The 18,782-nt window shown below is 41.9% G+C and overlaps 1 protein-coding gene across 1 annotated transcript in view; it reads right to left on the reverse strand.

Annotated features, from left to right (window-relative positions):
* Positions 1-18,782, reverse strand: part of LOC121616021 (E3 ubiquitin-protein ligase SH3RF3-like) — a 94,491-nt gene that overhangs the window by 25,879 nt on the left and 49,830 nt on the right. Inside the window, exons 2-3 of the mRNA XM_041950609.1 lie at positions 10,794-11,069; positions 7,510-7,605 (exon numbers count right to left, since the gene is read on the reverse strand). Coding sequence (XP_041806543.1) covers positions 7,510-7,605; positions 10,794-11,069 — 372 coding nt within the window. The remainder of the gene's footprint in view (positions 1-7,509; positions 7,606-10,793; positions 11,070-18,782) is intronic.

Here is an 18,782-nt window from a genome sequence, read left to right on the forward strand (position 1 = left end):
ATAAATGTGAGAAGTAAATATCCCTTCTGGCACAGAGTACATAATTAGCTGTATGTATCAGATGGGCTGGTCACAGCTCTGGATTTGAATAATGTGAGGAATAAACACCTGGTTTAAGGTGCCACAGCTGCATGCTTTTAATGAGAAGTGCAGAAGTTTGTCGGGCCCTATAACAAAGCTCTGCCGATCAGTTTAAGTGTATTGCCATTTAGAGTTTCATCTGCTAATTAAGATTTGATGTAGGTGGCAGGGGAGAAAACGCAGCAATTCATTATGAACAAAAGTAAGATAGACGTTTGTTTAGTCAGTGTGAGTCTCTCCTGCATCAGATCAAGCACTTTACTTATTGAAACTCCAGAAATGACGCAGTTTCATGAGTGAGACATCTAATTTTAAGAGCAGTTGACGTCTAAAACATGATGAGTGTCTGGCGTATAGTATGAGCTTCATATTGTCTACAGGTATTGGGGGTGAGGTGCTCTTAATCTGAGTCAACACTGATGGGAGCATTGGCTCATTGCTCACCACCTGCAACAAGACATTTGGAAGTGGTGCGGCCCAATTTCACACTTGTGTCACATTATCTGGCCCGAGCTGACTCTTGTTTATCAGAGTGGCATGAAAGCAGTGGTGGAAAAGTGACGGTGGGTGTTGCAATATCTTATAAATGCTGAAAATGCCCATGTATGAGCTATTATGGCATCTTGAGCATGTTTTCTGCTCTGTGGCTGTGAGCACATCTTGATTCTAAATGGGAAAACAGGTCAAAGTTGGAAAGCTCTGTGGTAGATTATTAAGAGTTTGACCGCTATGGAGCTCTGTGGTAGTTTAGAAGGAGTTTTTATTGTCACATGTTCTGTGTACTGTCCAATCATTCATATATACAGTCACTACAAGTGGGCTGGTGCTCATTAATTCTACTTACTCCAACACTCACACTGCTTCTCAATGTTCCTGAACTACCTGCCATTTGCAATTTGACTCCCTCCAGCTCCCCGGCCTCATTCAGCAGGACCACGAGGTGTGGTTTCAAGGGGCTGTTTCTTTTCTGTGCTCATCGATGTAAATCTCAGGAACCACCTGAGAGTGAACCCGCCAAATTTAAATTGATTGTGTAAGACAAATGAACGTCTTGCGTGGATGCAAACTACATGAATACCTGAGGGAAAGACGTCTCCTTTGTAACACCTGCCTCTGTGAAAGTCTGTGTATAGATAACATTGTCTCTGCACAATGACAACACTTGACACTTGACAATAGTGTAAAGCATATATTACACCTACAGTACATGTATTTAAACAGTGTAAACCACTTGTATGGAAACTCTTAGTGTAACCTTGGTGAGATCTTAAAGGGGATATTCTCGAAGATATTGTGGGTCATTGAACTTGGTCCTCACACACACACACACACACACACACACACACACACACACACACACACACACACACGCACACACACACGCACACACACAAAGGGGTCAATGTGAAGCAGGGACACGTAAACTGAAGACACGGACAACATATTCAACTTCAGCCCACTGACAAATTTACATCGCAATCATGTCTGCTTAGCGTTACCTCAAACTCCTGAACAATCCCTGGAGAAAAAGCCGAGCATTTCTCTACGTGTGAGTGTGTGTGTGTGTGTGTCTGCGTGTGTAAAGAGAGAGAGAGTGTGTGCACAGGACCGACCCGTCTGGGCACAGTGTTGGTGATGTTGCATTTCCATATTAATAGATATGCTAATCAAATCCAAATCATATGCTAATGAGCATGATGGATTGATGCTGCAGATATAACTCAGTTTGCTCTCATGAGGCAGACTAGAGGACGGACACACACACACACACACAAACACACACACACACGCACAGAGAAGGTCAGCAAGGCAGCGCACTCAAAAAGACGGTACACTGCAACCAATCAAGCAACTTTTACCCATGCAATTCAAGTTTGTGCCTCCGCATAAATGGAGTGGTTGCCAGTCTCTCTCTCACACTTATGCACTCATACTCACACACTCACACACCCATGACTGCTGTGTCAGTGTCTCTTTAACTATCACTGCTATAGTGCCCGTCATGCTGCAGCAAAGTAGATAAGGGAGTGTGTATGTGTCTGTGTGTGTGTGAGTGTGTGTGTGAGAGAGATTCTTCACTTGGTGGCTGAATGAAATCTCCAAGGTCATCTATTATGTGTTGAGCTAACTGTACTCTCTGTACTCCATGTCTTTGGAGGGTGAGCGTGCTCTCCAGGTAACGCTGACACTCCGGCTGATGAGCTGGTATCTGCACTGCAAAAGGGATAAGCCAGCAGGATACATGCATGCTCATGCACACATACACACACATATCCAGCGGCAGGTGCGTGCAAACTCCCTCCTGCTGCAGAAACAGTGGGATGCATGAAGTGAAACAAAGGGAAAGAAAGAAAGAGAGAGGTGTCCTTGACATGGGTTATAATGTCTCACCGAAATTCATCCCAAAGCTGCCCACGAAAAAAAAAAAGCCTGAACTCGTCTCCTATTCGCATGACTCAACCTCAGCTCTGTCCAAACCCATCTGCACTTAATTCAAACACATGCAAGCTGACATCACATCCAACTGAGCCTACACCAAACAAAGTCCTCCTATACTTACACAACACAACCCAGCCCACTCAGCACACCCACCCAAAGTCAAGTCTGCTTTAGAATATTTATACCAACATAAATACACTCCAGGTGCACATGAACTCAACAAACCACCCCACCTTCACCTCATGGAGATACAGATACACCCACACCCACCTGAACCCAAAGGAAACCAATGGTCACAACCATTAAATCCACCTACAAATCCCAAAATCTAACTTAACGCTTTTAAACTCGGTTTAAATCCTTTTTGGTGTTAGCTATTGTAATTAATTGCTGATGCAGAACTCTTGTATCAGCGAGCCATAAAACCTCAATATTTGTGAGTATGGGCTATTAAGAACTGTATACCTGTTTAATTTGAGATTCTTTTGTCTAATTTTGAGAGGAAATATGTTTATATTCGGCAAATTCGTTTTTATCATGTTTCTAACTGCAAAGACCGAACGAAGGTGTTCAGACTGACAACAGCACTGTGTCAAAAACTGCAGCTCTTCACTTCAGTGAGGCCCATGCATCGGCACAGAAAGGATCCAAAGCAGAGGGCTTCAACAAAAAAGAAATTCAGGGCCATCTGGCAAAAAATGAGTCTGGCAAGGAGCTGGCCAATCAAATATGTGTAAATGCACCTTTCTGGGAGATTATTCTGTAACACTGACTCCAAAATTGTACTTTTTACTTCCTGATCACAGAGACAGAGGATAAAGTCACTGTAATAACTTTGCAGAGTTGTAATATCCTTTTTCATAGTATCATAAACTGCTGTGCAGTGTTTTGGCCTCTGTAAAACCTTCAAACTCACAGATGCATTGCTCAAACGAGACGTCTTGGTTTCTATTTCATCCTCTCAACACTATCTTTTGCAACATGCACCCACCGACGCATTATTTTTTCCATTTTTTTTTTGTGCTATTTTCGGTGTGAATACCGCTATGGGGACAGACAGCAGCTCCCTCTTCAAATGTAGTGACTGCCAATCACTTCACACACTGCCCATGTAATTTGGACTATTTCAGCGGCATCCCTATCATCTGCAAACCCCTCATCACCAATCTATGTATCCAGGCTGCCAAATATTAACACAAGCAGCCTGCATTGACATCTGAGTGGTGAGACAACAGCTATAAGAGGCACTTTATATCCAGCGACACACACACACACACACACACACACACACACACACACACACACACACACACACACACACACACACAGATCAGCAGAAGTCCAGCTGGGCCCTTCTCATTAAGCTCTCACTGCAGACACATACACATAAACACACACACACACACACACACACACTCACACACACACACACACACACACACACACACACACACACACACACACAACACACCCCTGTACCCCTGCTGTGTCAGAGTGATGGAGAGGCCTAAATTATTGATGCATCTCTATCTAATAGGAACCCCTGTGTGTCTGTGTGTGTTTGTCCCGACTTTTCTCGGCCTGTAGCTTAATCATCATCACCTCAGAGAGTCGTTTGGTCATACAGCTAATTTCAGGGACATGGCTGCGTAGTCAAGAGTCCAAGCCTGTGCAGGCTGCAAACCCGGAGGGAGAAAGATAGATAGATACTTCATTATCCCCGGGGGGGAAATTCACATGTCACAGCAGCAGGACATGAACAAACCACACAGTACAATGAACAGTGTAAAAACAAATGTCAAATACAAGTACTGACATAAAAGCAGAGGAGTAAAGAGAGCACTCTCTTATGAGCAAAGTGTGCAAATTGCAGTGTGCAACTGGATGTAATTATAAGTCAAGAAGATGTATTGCACTGTGCCAGAAGTTAAAGAAGCTCAAGTCCAGTTAGTGAGTCCAGCGAGCGTGAAAGAGTGTGTTTTCAGGGGGCAGTATAATTGGAGCAGGGCTGCCCAAACCGGGCCCCAAATCAAACGCCACGAGGTTTGATATATAAAAAAAGAAAATCAATAATCACAAACTGATGTTTATGCTGCTATATCTTTTGTGAACATGAACACTCTTTAAATATGTTGGATCACGGGCTGAACAATTAATCGAAATATCAGCGAAAATCGCAATGTGAACAAGTGCAATATCCTAGCCATAGGAGCTGAATTCTTTTGAGAAATGTAAAATGTGTCACATTATAAATGAAGCATTGTGGTGCGACAGAGATGCCCCGGCCTGCAAATTATATTCTCCAGACCTAAGGAAGCATGCTTGTTTGGTACAGATCCCGGAAAAAAATCACATCATCACTTTCAAAATTTCTTCAGTGAAAACCAAAAGCAGAACATTCCCACTAAAATTGCACCTCATATCGTGATATTGGTCAAAATAATCGCAATATGATGCACTTTGCTACTGTATCGTTCAGCCCTTGCAGGTTCCCTGATTATTAATGACTTTCCATAATCTGAGTATGGTGGGCAGAGTGACACAAGTCAGGCAATTAAAGGGAACTTGGATCCTAGTACCATTTTCCATCTTAATAATACAATATGTGTTTGCTTTTGGTCAAAGCTTGGACACCCTCGGATTAGAGGATGGCAAAACGTAAAAAGCACAGGCACCGATGCGCATATCGTGCACGTGCTTCGCTGTATAACTGAGTGGTTGTTATTGAATGTATGTTCTCTCAATACCTGACGAAAAGCAATATCATGATTGAAAGGATGAATCATCCCACTGCTCTCTACATGAATACACAATGCACTAGAAACACTGGATCTGACCTCATGAGGGTCTTATTGTCTTAACAAGCACACAGACAGTTTGAGTGAGCCTCCTGTTAGCTTTGAAGGTTTCAGCATTTGTTTTTGGATGGGCCACGAGAGAATCAGTGCATTCACAAATTTGTGGTGACGGAGAGAGAAGAGAAGTCTTAACAACAGCGAGAAAGAAGACACATCCTCCCAGTTTCTACCAACGGCTTTTTACCACAGCTTAAAAGCATTAAATGCCATCCAGAGCAAATTGTGCATGATATTTTTTTTCAGTTGCACAAGGATTAAAGTAAACTATATTTCACTCTTGACAGGCATGGCACTATGAAAGAAGGTAAAATGTTTGGGGTGTTGGGGGTTTTATCCTTTTACTGAGAGGAAATCCCTTAAAGAAACTCCACCTCAGCCTAGATTCAAACAGCACTGCTACTGCAATTTGCGTTTCTCGGGCAACTTTCATTTTCTGATCGTTTATTCCTGCAGATAGGTGATCAAACATAAACGCCATGGAAACCTCAACACAGTTTAACATACAAGCACCATGTTTGATGGAGAATGAACATATAAAATACCTGCTGCTTGGGTGCAATTACAATTTCAAACATTAATGTGTGTCCACCAAGTCAGACAGTGTCCAAACTCTCCTCATCCTAGGTCAGTGGGAAGGTTTTAAAGTTCCTCCCCAGGCACATCAAAGTTACATATTTTGAAGTTTTCCATGAAAAAAATCCCTTCATGCCTTAAAATGGCTTAGATGTACCTCACCACCTTTGCCGCGTTTAATATGCACAGATCTATGAATATGCAAACAGTCTCCGCCTCTACCACCGCCCACCCCTCCACCGCTCGCATGCATCTCAATGACACTGTGCATACCTGCTCACCTTCAAGTCTGCACATCAAACACTCAAACCTCTGCTTGTTTGCTGTTTTTCCAACTAGTGTATGCTAGAAAATGGTGATTCCAAAGAAGAAGAAGAAGAAGAAGAAGAAGAAGAAGAAGAAGAAGAAGAAGAAGAAGAGCAAATTGTACATGGTTGCCTACGAGTTGATGTATTTTGTGTTGTTGTATGTGTTGACTGTCATTGGTCCACTGCTGCTACAAAGCAAAAATGCTCAGCCATGGCATTGACTGCTTAATTAGGTCCTGATGTGTGTTGTAGCATATAAAAACACATAAAAACAAGGTTGAAAACTTGATTTTCATTGAAGTGGGTCCTTAAAAGCAGGCTGGAAAGCACAGAGTAACCTATTTAGGCCACCTGTAAACACAATGCAGACAGATGAAAGGACTAGCATCGACAACAGATCATCATCATCACAAAAGGTGAATCAGAGGGTTGTTGTTTTGCTTAAATGTGAGATTAGTTTAATGCAGCATAACAACTGCATGTTTCAGGCCATCAAGTACTGCTGACAGGTACAAAGAGTAGAGATGGACACTGATGGAGGTCCTAAAATATCAGAAGGGCCCCCCTTTTCTAGATGTAGCCAGCCAGTACTGTATCTTGCAACCTAAAAAACCTACAAGACTCTCTGGGCTTGTGAGAACCGCTGACTGGCTGGTCTCACACACATTATGAGCACTAATGCATCTGGACCTTAAGATGAGGCTCAGTGCACCCTCTTCTCAGCACAGGTGGCATGGAGGCTATACAAGCAAAGAATTAATACTACATCCCCATTTATCACTGAAAGACAATTTAGACAAGAGCTGCGTTTTTCACCGTGTATCAAGACAAAAGTTATGGATGACAGCAGGAGCAGTTCCTTTGGTAAGAACATAACACACAACGCTTATTCAAATACATTTGAAACTAGGGAGAAATCGCTGTTCTCTAAACAATTTGAATAAGCCAGCTTCCACCGCTGTGAATGATGAGGAAGCCAAACAGCACCGATACCCCACGTTCACCATCAACATCGTGGGAAAGTTTACACCCATAGAGACACAAGATCGACGTCAAAGTAGGCAGGTTATACTTTCACCCAGAGACAGACAATGTTTTCTGCCTATTCTCTCAAAAGTGGCAGTCTGATAAAGGGAAATGCTGTAATACAGGTGTTTCTGCTGCAACATCGCTGTCGCTTTCACAGCTCTTTCTGTAATAACTGGATATGTGAGTGTTTTGTGTCGCTGTGTGTGTGTGTGTGGGTTTACCTCCACGTAGAGAATGGGGAAGATGCCAATCTTGTCTCCCAGCATGCCTTCCGCCCAGTTCTCGTCAACTCGCCTGATTACAGTCAGAACCTCATCCTGGACAGAGAGGAAACGAGTGAGACTACGCACACATACACACACTGTCGGTTCACCACGTGTGTCCAAAGAGCTGTTTAGTCAATCTTGTATCACTCTGGCAAAATATTAAATCTGGTGTGACTTTAAAGCTACAGGCTGCCTTCAACAGAGTACAACTAGCCAAAGATTCAATGATGCTATGCTAAGCCAGGATAGACTCTCTGCTTGGTTTAGAGCTCTCTACAGCTGTGGAGCTCTCCTCACATGGTTTTTATTTGGATCTCCTTGTACTACAAAGAGCCCCTCATTTCTTTTATTTTAACTTTGATGAGGCCAAGTGCTGAATGCTTCCTTATTCTGCAGAGATTTGTGGCAGCAATGTGCAGTTCCAGAGAAATCAAATCCTGAAAAATGTAAGAGTTAAAACTGATTTGGTGAACATGTGTGGAAAAAGGAATATGCCAGCCCTGGGATAGTTTCGTGTGAAAACTGATGCATCTGTTTTCACCGTTTTGTGACCTTAGCCCCCTGTTTTTGCAGAGAGCTATGGGACTCAGCACAGCAACCCAAGCAAACAAGCACCTACGAGCTAACCTATCAGCATTCAACAGTCATGCTTTACAATAAAAAACACAGTGTGAACTGTGTTGTTTTGGTATCGGTATTGTACTGGATACAATGTCAATATTGTGTACTTTTATGGTAGTACAGGGCTTATATATATATATATATATATGGATATGTTAGTGTTTTGTGTCGCTATATATATATATATATATATATATATATATATATATATATATATATATATATATGTGTGTGTGTGTGTGTGTTGTGCATCCAGTATGATATAATTATCTCTTTTTAACTGTATAATATTCTCCGGAATATTATATCATCACACAGACACACACACCCACAGACCGTCATGAAAGTGTTTTTCCCTCTGTTGCTCGTCTCCTCACATGAATATGAAGGTCTTGCTCAGACCATTAGGGACGGAAGTGATAATGCTGGTAAATGACTGCGTATTAGTCATACTGAGTAATTACCTCTCACACTGAGAAAACAATATCACACACACTGGTTCTTCATGACAACAAGCATACAACACACCACAGGGGCATGGATTTCTGAGAGCGTTTGGCTTTGTGCAATCTTCAATCTTTAACCTGTTTATTAGTTTAGCCCTAAAAGGCAAAATTATATGAACTATGAAAATCTCTTCATTATCTGTTAATCTGTGTATAAAACATGGTGTGCTTGAGACAAGTTATGCGCAGTATGACTGCGCTTTGCATTGCTGTGATCACCTACAGTGAAGTGTACAGTACACTGTAATTTAATAATCTTTCTCACTCTGCAGACACACTGGGAGCGCAGAGACAGAGTGGATGTGTCGAGCGTTCAGTCCTTGCACAAATGAGTCTGTGTAACAGCAGGAACAAAACGATAAGAGGAGCAGAACAGAGCCCAGAATACAAATGACTGTTTACACCAAGCCCAACCTGGATACACACTTCTGAAGGACTGAGTGTCTTCTCTCATGTTGGCTTCACCTTCATCCTGTAATTTAAGCGATATTTTAACGAAGGGGTATGATTTCAAGATGCTAAACACTCCCGTCATCCACCGCAAAACAATCTGGAGCCAATCTGTAAGGACCTGTAGAATGCATATCCAAATCTAACAAGTATAGATTGAACACAGAACAGTCAGACCCGAGGATAATTAGTGCAAATCCTGAATGTGACTGATTTTAACAGATCCCATTAGAGAGAGACACCAATACAAGCAGCAGCATGACGCTCTGCTAATTAAAACGCAACCTTGGTCAACAAGAGCAGAAACTCATGGCTTTTTTTTGCACCTCCCTGTTCACACCTTACATCTCCTGTCAAAAAACGATTTTTTCTCCTGCGATGATGATGACGCATGTGATCAGAGCTCACAGTGAGTTAGCTCAGACCCTTTACAGTATTAGACATGGTGAAACACAAGGTCCTTTCCTACATGACTAAACTGAATATAATTAAATATAAGGACCTGGGGTCTCACTAATTAAGAACCATAAGGACCCACGAAGATGGCGCTTCCTTCCTGTCTCCAGCTAGCTGACTGGAATTTGTTTTTACTATAACAACATATAATAAGACTTAATGTATTACACAAAAAACTATGATCATAATATCAGATGGACAGCAAAGAGCTACATGAATCCTTCCAGTGTGAGGAAGCATTATACCTCCATGATTCTCACCCTGCCTTCAGCAGCTATGTCGGCGTAGATGCTTTTTTTTGGGACTTATCTTTAAAAATCTGTAGCTATTTTCCAATTTCTTGGCATAAAAAAGCAGGAATTATAATACCAGCACAAAATATCCATCGCCTACATCTTCATTCCAAAAATAGCAGCATCAGTCTTAAAAATGTCTTCAATCAAATCCTCATGGTTAGAACAGACTGGTAGTGGCTGGCTGCTACTGTATGTTATCTCCAGCCTTGAATTACCTTATATCAGACAGCGGGTCTTTGAAATCTGAAATCCCTCTCATTTTACCAATAAACAGTGTCAAATATGGTTAATAAAAATGAGGCATGATTAAGGAAACAACTTAAACTACATACTACTCAGAGTGTACACCTCCTCCAAATACAATGCATTTCATTTCATGCCTCTGTGACTGAACCACAAAGAAGATGTTAGTCTCTTACATGTATTTTAGCTGACACAGGGCTGTCTGGCGGAGCTCATGCAACAATATTAGTGCTGTACCAGTAAATGACACATGCATTAACACCTCATACCAAACAATCACACAAATGGCTATGTCAGAGAAAAGTTGTTGTTTTTTAGCGGCAGCAGCCTACAGATTTTACATGATGACTCTTGCTGCTTTGATTGTGAAAGCTGATCACATTATTTTAATTACAAAATAGAAAGAAAATGGAAAAAGAGTAAAGAGTAAAGTCAGTAGAGATAAATTAGTAGCGTCCTACAAAGAACCAGCCTGATTTAATGCTACACATTAAGTGTTTTCTTCTACTACCGTATTTGTACAGTTGTAAATTCTGAGTGCAGCAATCCCTCCAATCTCTCCACTGATTCATCCATTTTTATAATACCATATTTATCCCATGCCTATTATAAAAACAGTACCCTTAGGAGAGTGTGTGTGTACAGTGTGTGTCTGCATGTGTGTTACCTTGCTGAAGGCCAGACAGTCTTTATCCTGGTCTTTATCTTTGACCTCAAAGTCGTACAGTGCCTTGCCCTGAGGTGGAGTTTGGCTCAGCGGACGCAGCAACTGGATGTAACTTGCGGGCAAGAATCCATGGCAACCGTTGAGCTCACCGTGGTACCAGTTGTCGTCCACCTTGCGTCGCAGGATGATGATGTCACCCTTGGAAAATTGGAGATCGCCTGGTTCTTTTCCTTCGTAGGAGTAGAGGGCCTTACCGCAAGGCAGCGCTGGGATATTCTGAAAAACACACGGAGCACATACAGACACTTACTGCGCAAGCAAAGCAATGTTTTACATATGCATCAAACCAAAGCAGTAAATATTTCCTTTTGTTCCTTATGGTGAAGAACACGTTGAAGTGAGATTTAAGTCTTAATTTTTGATCAATCTTCATCTGTCTGATCAATCTAATCTACTGATCTGATCTATCCTACAAGTTGTGTCTTTAATCCTGGCGCCAGGTCAGTATGAAGATGATGAAGATAGTGACGAGGCTCTGACACTGCTGGGGACTACAACAATCGCTGGTTTGAGCAGCGGATCCCAACTTGGGGTTTTTGGGAAGAAGAAGAGGAAGAAAAAGTTTTTATGATTTTCTTCTGCTTTTTCTTCTTTGCTGCTTTTTCTCATGAAATATAGGAAGTTGGTGTAGCTTCAGGCCTCTTGAAATCCTTCAAATGAAACAATCTGAGAAGAAAAAAAACACAATCCCGAACAACCTGTTGTATCCACCACAACCTGTGTGATTAGAGGTCGCAGCACAAACCACAAAGGTTAGGAACCGGCAGGTTAGAACACTCACATGCTGCTGCTTTACACGCTTTCGTATTTTGCTTTGCTTTTTTTTGCTTGTCTCCTATGGGCAGAGCAGATGAGCAGATCACCTGCCAGTGTTCTTGCCCGACACCAGAAAACAGAGTGTCTGTGAGAACAGGATGTTCTTCTGCACCACAGCTCTACATAGTGATTAATATAAAAGGTTAGGTGACAGGTGTATTTTTACATAAATATCTTGCATGGAGAAGCATTAAGTGCACCTCCACAGAGGATTAAAAGCGTTGCTGTCAAGTAGTAGTGCAACTGTGCTGAAATGATGCCAGATAACTACACCTCACAAACCTTGGGGGTGACAATTTTTGGAAATTTACAGTGAACTGCAGTTCATTATATTCTTCCTATTATGGAGCTGGAAAGTGTGTCTTTGTGCCATATCTAGGACAAATCAGTTTCTAGTTTGTTATGTAACAATGTGAAATATGTTGTATGACTCTATTTCTATTGTTCTCTTGTCTTTTTTTCCTTTTAAATTTGTTTGTGTCCCATATTTGAAGGAAGGTGCAAATGAGGCAGTGACTCCTGCAGTGATCAGTAAATTTACTTGGAAACAAAAAGCCTGCAGGCAAACTGGTTTTAAAGAAACTCAAAACTGTAGAAAATCCAATATGTTGCAAACTGTTGGCCCGGGAGACAAATTTGTAAAGCTTGGATGGTTGGATATGTGTTCCAAGTTTCGTTTTATTCCCCCCAGCAGTGTGTGAGATATAACTGGTTATTAAAATGTTTGCCAGGTAATTGCTGCTCCCACCTTGGGCCAAACACAGCAATTTTGAAAATGCCAGAGAGGTGTGATGCACGACTCCCTGCAGTATCATCAAAATCAAGTCCGTGGTGTCTTGCTTATCACATGTCAAGGCCAGGCAAACACTGACCCATTTACCCTGCACAAACTGACGTTTTACATGATGCCATGCAATGCAAAAGGTTGCATTGAGCACAATTCCTGTTACAGTTCTATTAATAAGTGATTCACTAAACAGCAGCTGTCCAATCACAGCTTAGTGACCATAACTGGGCCCAGCAGGCCTGTCAGGCTTTGTGCTGTGTATCTCCACATGCTGAGCCAGTGTGCATGGGGCTGTAGTAAGAGCTCCAGTTGACTCAGAGTGTGGAGGGGAGTGCATTTCTTTAAACGTTTCCAAGACCACAAAGACACAAGTTAAAGAGTAAGGAATGAAATAAACAGCATGTTCATAAGGTTTAAAATGAACTACACTTGTTTGCATGTCTGGCTAACTTGCATAGTACCTATAATAGTCACTTCCAAGGCTAATGAGCAGATCATTAACTAACTAGGTTACAATAGTTTGAGGGTTAACAAGTCTATTAAAAAGGCCTTTTTATGACTAGCACATGCTTTGTGTGGCTTTTCCCTGAAGCTGATCCTGGATGCTATCAGAGTTTAGGTTAATGTTAGCAGCTTTTCATCGAATTTTGGGAAGCTTACAGCCCAGGAACCAGCAGCCACACAGGATTATGCTAAAGCAAAATAACAGTCTTATCATATTTATCATGGCAGGAATAACTAGCTCAGTGCTGTTTCTTTATTTGCATGGATTGTTAACTGGTGATGTATGTATAGTATGTAGCTATTGCACATATTTAATACCCCTATTACAGGGTTTTAATTTTAAAAGAGCTCAACTGGAAACATTAAAAAGTCAGCTGGAGACGGTCTTTTCAACTCATTGAGCTAGCTTTAGCTTCATTAGCCAGCTAGCTACAGCTGACAAAAATCTGCTAGTGATAAAACTGCTGACGGATAGTAACAGACGAGAAACAAAAGCCAACGTCTCCAAGGACCCAATGTCTCCAATATCATTTTGAATTTCAAGTGAAACTGTAGTCTTGAAATGAAATCTTGACAAGCATAGCAACACCAGTTGATTGATTGACCACGTCCATCATACTAGATACTACAAGTTTTACGATTAAAATGTCCAAATAGATAATGGTTATATAGTTTTCAACCTGCAGATGACATAAAAGCTGCATTCCTACACAACCAGTGACACACAGGTATTCATCATCACACCTATATTCACATTCTCCACACCACACACACTCAAACAAACACTGCAGCCTTCAGCACACGCTGAACATACTGAACATGATCTTGAAGGAGACAAGTATTTAAAGGGAGGTTATCTTAAAGAAGATCCAGGTAAACAAACAGCAGCGTACAAAAGAGAGAATGCATGAAAGCTTCTTTTCTTCCCAGAGAAGGTGTTTACAATAACACACACACACACACACACACACACACACACACACACACACACACACACTATTTTTATACACTCAGACAAACTGATTCTCCCCAGACGCTACACTGAAGAGAACAGCCAGAGGCTCCACTGACTGCACTGAGATCAGTGGTGACGCAATATGAGGAAACACACACACACACAAACACACACATACACACATGCGCAACAAATGCTACTTACAATTACCAATACCACTTTTACAGTCACTGTGACTGTCACCTGAAACTACACAAAAATTTACATGGCCAAAAGTACGCGAACAGAGTCTGTCACTCACTCTATCCGGATAAAATCCACATGCAACGTACTGAATTTTCTTTAGCCACAGACACTGTGTGTGTGTCTGCGTTGGCCAGATCATCAATGTAACTGCAATCCATCTTTGTTTTCCTCGGCTACGTGCAAATCGGCCTTCCTCTGGTCCAGCAGGTGGTGGTAAAGCAACTGTTTAAAAGCTGCCAAAAATGCCAGAAGAATAACTTGTGCACTTCAGCAGCATAGTGACACAATTAACAGTTAGCATTACAAGCTAAAAAGCTAACAAGCATAAATAAACTACCACAAACACAATAAAGACTCACATGCACTGATAGCTATATATCAGTTTGTGTATATATATGTTTGAAATTGCTGGAGCCGTTGTTCTTCTGGGTGTTGTTACACTTGGGAGACGTCACACTTTGCATGTGCCTTGGAGATGGATGCATTTACATCTTACCAAAATAGTTTGAGGAATCAGATTTCAAGACTTCTTCTATTCATTTAAACTTATGCTTTTTTGAGATCAGATAGTTGAGACAGATTCATCAAAGCTGCACTAACTGTGTAAACAGTTGATTGTTGGCCATCACATCTTACACTGCTACCACTGCTACAACAGCCTCCTCTTTTCTGGTTTCAGTCTTTCCACAAGCTTTTGACACCTGGCTGCAGGGATTTGCTCCCATTCATCCACAAGAGTGAGGTCAGGCACTGATGTTAGGCGATAAGGCCATAGTCTTGTTCCAATTCATCCCTCAGGTGTTGGGGTAGAGGTCACAACTCTGTCAAGTCAAGTTCTTCCACACCAAACTTAAAAAACCTTCATGGATCTGACCTTTGTGCATGAGGCCATTTTCCACAAATTTAGCCAAAGTTCAGAGCACAATATTGTCTCGCATTACGATTGCCCTTGGTTGAAACTAAGGGGATTATAGCCCAAAAAAGCCTACAAATATACAACAAATATATGAACAGGTGTCTCCAGATATTTTTGGTTACATACTGTGAAGTTAACACCTTTGAATTAAAGGAAATTAGTTGAAGCTGATGGAGCGGTACAAAGATATGCTTGTATTTGGACATGAATGTGTGCAGCCCAGGTGAGCAGTGAGTGTACCTGAGCAGTGTTTGTACATATTAAAGATAAAACAAACTGTAAACATTGCGCCTATGAGACACGGGAGGGAGAAAGAAAGCGAAAAAAAAACACTGGATGGAGGAGAAAGGGAAGACAGGAGGGAGGATGAGAGGAGAGCAGTTGAAGAAAGAGGAAGGCTAAAACAGAGGTGAAGAAGAAGATGAGGGAGAGAATAAGAAAATACAGACTGACAGGAGAGAAACAAACCGTATGGTTTGTGGTTCACTCCGGCAAAGCTGTGTCATAAAAGTTAAGTTTATACACAACAAATTTCTTTTCCCAATTACATTGTGGTGAGAAACGTTACTGCTGCCTGGATTCTGTTCGCAGGCAACATTTTTTTTTTGGTTGTGAGTGAAGAAAGCGCAACATTTTTGGGAGGGTGGGTTTAGTGGTTGAACAAAGCACGGGACCTTTAGGCAAGAAAAGCAGTTTGTTTAACGTTAGGAAAAGTTCAGTTAAATGTCAATAAAGTAAACAAGTTGCTGCTGCTCCATGATCTCTGCCTGAGCTTTAACCACGTGCTGTCAGTGCCGAAACACATCCATAAAGAAACTGCTGCAACAAACTGATATACTATTAACATTTTACAACTCTGCTAATTATAATGAGGGGTGGGTGGCATTACAATTCCTCCAAAACATAGAGACATAGCTGACCCTGAACCAGCAGGATGAAGCTAGTCACCTCGAACTCACTCTACTGCCCTGCTGAGGTTCCTTTGAGCAACGCCACTCATCTCAATAGCTCCAATGAAGAAAACAGGAGTGAAAGCCTCCCTCAAAAGAAGAGGAAGGGTGGTGGATGGGAATGAGAAGAGGTGGAGGACGAGAGGAGAGGAAGGAGAGAAGCAGCAGCATCACCTCTCTGTTATCTCTCTCCTCTCGCCTGCTTCTTCTCCCTCTTCTTTTCCTTCTCCCGCTCTGCCTCCTTTTTCACCTTCCTGTTATTTTCACCCCTCTCTCTGCTAGCCTCCCTCCTTGTCTGCATTCCCTCTTTGTTTCTCTTCTCCAGTGCGAACAGACTGGGGTGTCTTCCCAGAGGAGGCCTCATCAAGGAACTGCTGGGTTTCGATGCCTGACGCCCGGAGGAGGGAGGTGGCTGAGCTCTCCCTGCAGAGGACATCACCTAAAACAAGGCCAGGCTGCACAAGTCCCTCTCTTCACTGAGCCATGAAGGTGGTCGATATTTTAAAAAGGAAACAGATCCCACCTCAATCTAAACAATGGACCAATTCCATTGCTTGATGCTGTGTTACCCTAGTTATTCAATTAGTGTAGGTATTATTATAAAATCCATACAAGAGATCCGTCACAGCAAGAAAATTCTCCTCTGATTTTTTTTTCCAGCAAGAAAAACTTAATGTGCATCTCCACTGATATCACTCCGCACCAAACATACAGGTACAATCTAGACATTACTGAAGACATCCTTCTTCTCAGTTCAATGTGAATAATTGCGACATAAGATGCACTGAAACCTTGCTGGAGTGTCAGCTCTTCAAACAGAATCCAAACAAGACATGATTAGACCTTGAACCTCAGTTGAAAAAAAAAAAGACATTTGTATGACTTCAAAAATGTGCTTGAGCATAGTTACAAGCATAGAATTGCAGTATGCATCTTTCTTCTTTCCTATCTCTTCATCTTAACTTTTGTTTCACGCTCACACTTTCTCTCTCTCCCTCTTTCGTTCTACCCGCTTAGCAACTTTAGTGGCTGTGGCAGTGCTGGCGCTTTGCTCAGTGTCTTTACAGCACTGTAAAGGCCCTTTTAACACATGCACTTTACTCCGTAAATGTTCTGGCAAGTTTACTTTTTGGCATTGTGACTGAAAAGGACCCAGAGTCGCTGTAAAATTCATTCTACTAATTTGCCAGGAGCTCGTAACATTTCTGCAACTCTTCCTCGACAGCTCAAGGAAGAACATGAGGCGGCAACACTAACAGATGCTGCACATGCAAGGTTGTGATGCCCTATATGTGTAATTATACATACACATAAACAATTTAAATACTGTACATATATAGCTGTGCATCCTGTGCCCTGTTAAGACAGCAGTGTAATAAATTTAGCATTTAATTATCATGTATTCACAGGGAAATAAAATCCATTAAATAAACATTCTATAAATGAAATACTGTGCATAAGCCAATTCCAGCTGCAATTTTGTAACGGAGATATATTTTAAGCTGTTTTATCCTTGAATATTTCTTGTTGTTGCAGACCAGAGTTTAAAAAGAATCCCTTGGAAATCTGCCTTGGAAAATTGCATATGCAATACGCAACATAATCAAAGTTTTCAGCTTTAATTTAAGTTTGTGTAGAACGACAATCCATGAAAACTGCTTTACCTTTAACAGCAAGTGAGTATATTAGGGATTAAATGAAAGCCCAAACTTATCTGAGATGTCTGGTTCATGTTCTTGAGGTGGCTCGGGACTGTGTCAAATAGCCTGGCAGACTAGTATCATATATTAATGATGAAACTGTGGAGGGAATTTATCGTTGCATTGTGCAGACAGAGATTTGATATCTGGTTGGGGGTGTTGAAGCAGTTCTCAGCCATTTGCCTGCATGTTTCAAATTCATCACTGAAACAGGCTGCAGAGACAATCGAGAACGCTCGTCTGTGTTGGTGTCATTACTTTCAAACTCACCAGTGTTTTCCTGCTGCGCTGCCACCACAGTGAGAAGAGAGACTAATCTATCCAGAACATCACTTCATGTGTGAAAAGAGTGGAAGCGTGTGAACGGCAAAAACCAAGGCAGGATTGTTGCATCCTGCAAGTGTGAAAAGGGTTTCTTAGTATTGTACCTGTCAGCGGCACTATATTATCGTAAGCCAAGACGCACACACGCACGCACACGCACACACATGCACACACACACACATATTTCTTATTCAGGATGCTCTCTCACCCCTGCAGTGCAGTAATTAGTGTTTGTGGATTTCTGTAATGGACAGAAGGTGTGTGTGTGTGTGTGTGTGTGTGTGTGTGTGTGTGTGCGCACGCGTGTGCGTGACAGAGGGTGAGAGAGAGTCCCCTGCCCTTGGGGACACACACACAGACACACGAGTCCCTCCATCAACCACTACTGTGACTCCCATCTGTTCAAGTCTTTCAGTGTGTGTGTGTGTGTCTGCTGTAGCCATAAGGTACAGGGAGGTGACTTGTCCAACATGGGACTGACTGCTCCATTCAACAAGGCAGCCCCTATGACACACACACACACACGCACACACAGGCGCACACACACGCACACAAAAACGGTTGACCGTGTATGGCTGATGGATCAATGAGTTGGTTGCTGTGGACCTTTTAGAATGACTGGACATCTTACCTATCTGCCTAAAATTGGCCAACCTTCAGTGCTTAACAAATACTCAAGCCACCAAAGCAGTCATATATATACACATACACACACACACAAGTTTGGGTAC

The sequence above is a fragment of the Chelmon rostratus genome, chromosome 13 (genome assembly GCF_017976325.1).
Source record: "Chelmon rostratus isolate fCheRos1 chromosome 13, fCheRos1.pri, whole genome shotgun sequence".
In the NCBI taxonomy this organism is placed as follows: Eukaryota; Metazoa; Chordata; class Actinopteri; order Chaetodontiformes; family Chaetodontidae; genus Chelmon; species Chelmon rostratus.